A 1,389-nucleotide genomic window follows, 5' to 3' on the forward strand; every position below is an offset into this window, starting at 1 on the left:
CCCAAAGCCACCAGGACACATGGCAAGTAGCCCTGCACAATATCACTATGAGACAGCTAAGTCACACCGCTCTGATTTAACACAGAGAGCCCATAACTTCACCCAGAATTTTTAAAACACTTATTCCTGTAATTTTCTTTCCCCTTTCTCTCTCAGCTTTAAAGGCTTTGCCTACCCTGCTTCAGCATTTGCATATCATTGCATTAGCACTTTGTTTCGGTTATTGATGAGGGGGGAGACTGGCGAAATACATACTTTCCAGCAGAATTTCACTAGTTGACTAAATATATCATGAAAATCTATTTATTCAGTGAAAAATCTCAACTGTATAAGCAATAGTCTGACTGTGTAGGCCAGGAGTAAAGTACCTGATCTTTCTGTGTATAAAACGTAGGTCTCCCCAAGACATGCTGTGGTCCAAGAGCTAAGCCCTTTTCCTGAGACTCGAGATGTTTTTGTTAACCTCAAGCCTTGCTTCTGCTACAAATAACTCAGTTTTCTTAGCTACAAGCTGATACCTATTTACTAGCCAGGGTTTCCTTGAAAAGGGGTATTGTCAGCACTGGGGACGTTGTGCTTATCATGCACTGGGGGATATTTTGCTTATGCTTTTACCCGACCCGTTTTATAACTCGACACGTCACTGGCACGCTCAGGCTTTTCCACAGGATGCCTCTTTTTTATTCTTTGCTTTTCTAAGCCTTTCTAAGCTCTTCTGGAGAGGTCGCTACAATGCCGCCATGCCGTAACGCCAGCGGTGCCAGTGAGGATATGAGGATTATGACTGGCACCGGCGGCTCTCCGGACACCGCTGACGGCTGGAAGCATCCCAGACCGCAAACTTTGCGCTCCTGCTCCTTCATCTTTTTCCACAGCCATGTATTTCCACCTGAACCCACTCCTGCGTGGAACGCATCAGCCGTGCTAAAAAAAAAACCCCTAACGCCCCACAGCACCCTTGAAATCCCGGTGCCATCCCTGGCAGCAGTGATCCACACACCCCACACCCCCTTCTCAGCCCAACGCTGGCTGTGCTTTGAGTGGAATTCAACAGCTTTTGGGCAAAACCAGCCAAGAACGCCCTGGAAGCCCCATCTTCCCTTCACTCGCCCAAGGCAGCGGCCGGTGTGGAGAACGATGAGGCCGCCCACGTTGGCGGCCAAAGCCGGGGAAAGAAGGGGGGGGTGTGTGTGTGAAGATAGGGGTCTTTAGCGTCGTGAGGGGCCGTAAATAGGTCAAAAAGGCTTTTTTCCCCACACACACACTGGGCAAAGTCCTGAGGGGAGATAGGGCTCTCTGAGGGGGGACAGCCCGCCCTGAGGGGGGCCGCCACCCCGGGCGAGGCGAGGCGGGGGGGAAGGCGGAGGCCCTGAGGGCCCTGAGCCAAAG

General features: G+C 51.2%; 1 protein-coding gene across 1 annotated transcript in view; it reads left to right on the forward strand.

Moving 5' to 3' along the window:
* The first annotated feature begins 732 nt into the window (after positions 1–732).
* The window catches only part of MINPP1 (multiple inositol-polyphosphate phosphatase 1), a 21,538-nt gene continuing 20,881 nt past the window's right edge, over positions 733–1,389 (forward strand). Inside the window, exon 1 of the mRNA XM_009881659.1 lies at positions 733–817. Within this exon, the coding sequence (XP_009879961.1) occupies positions 733–817 (85 nt within the window). The remainder of the gene's footprint in view (positions 818–1,389) is intronic.

This window comes from Charadrius vociferus, unplaced genomic scaffold (genome assembly GCF_000708025.1).
Source record: "Charadrius vociferus isolate BGI_N301 unplaced genomic scaffold, ASM70802v2 scaffold390, whole genome shotgun sequence".
In the NCBI taxonomy this organism is placed as follows: Eukaryota; Metazoa; Chordata; class Aves; order Charadriiformes; family Charadriidae; genus Charadrius; species Charadrius vociferus.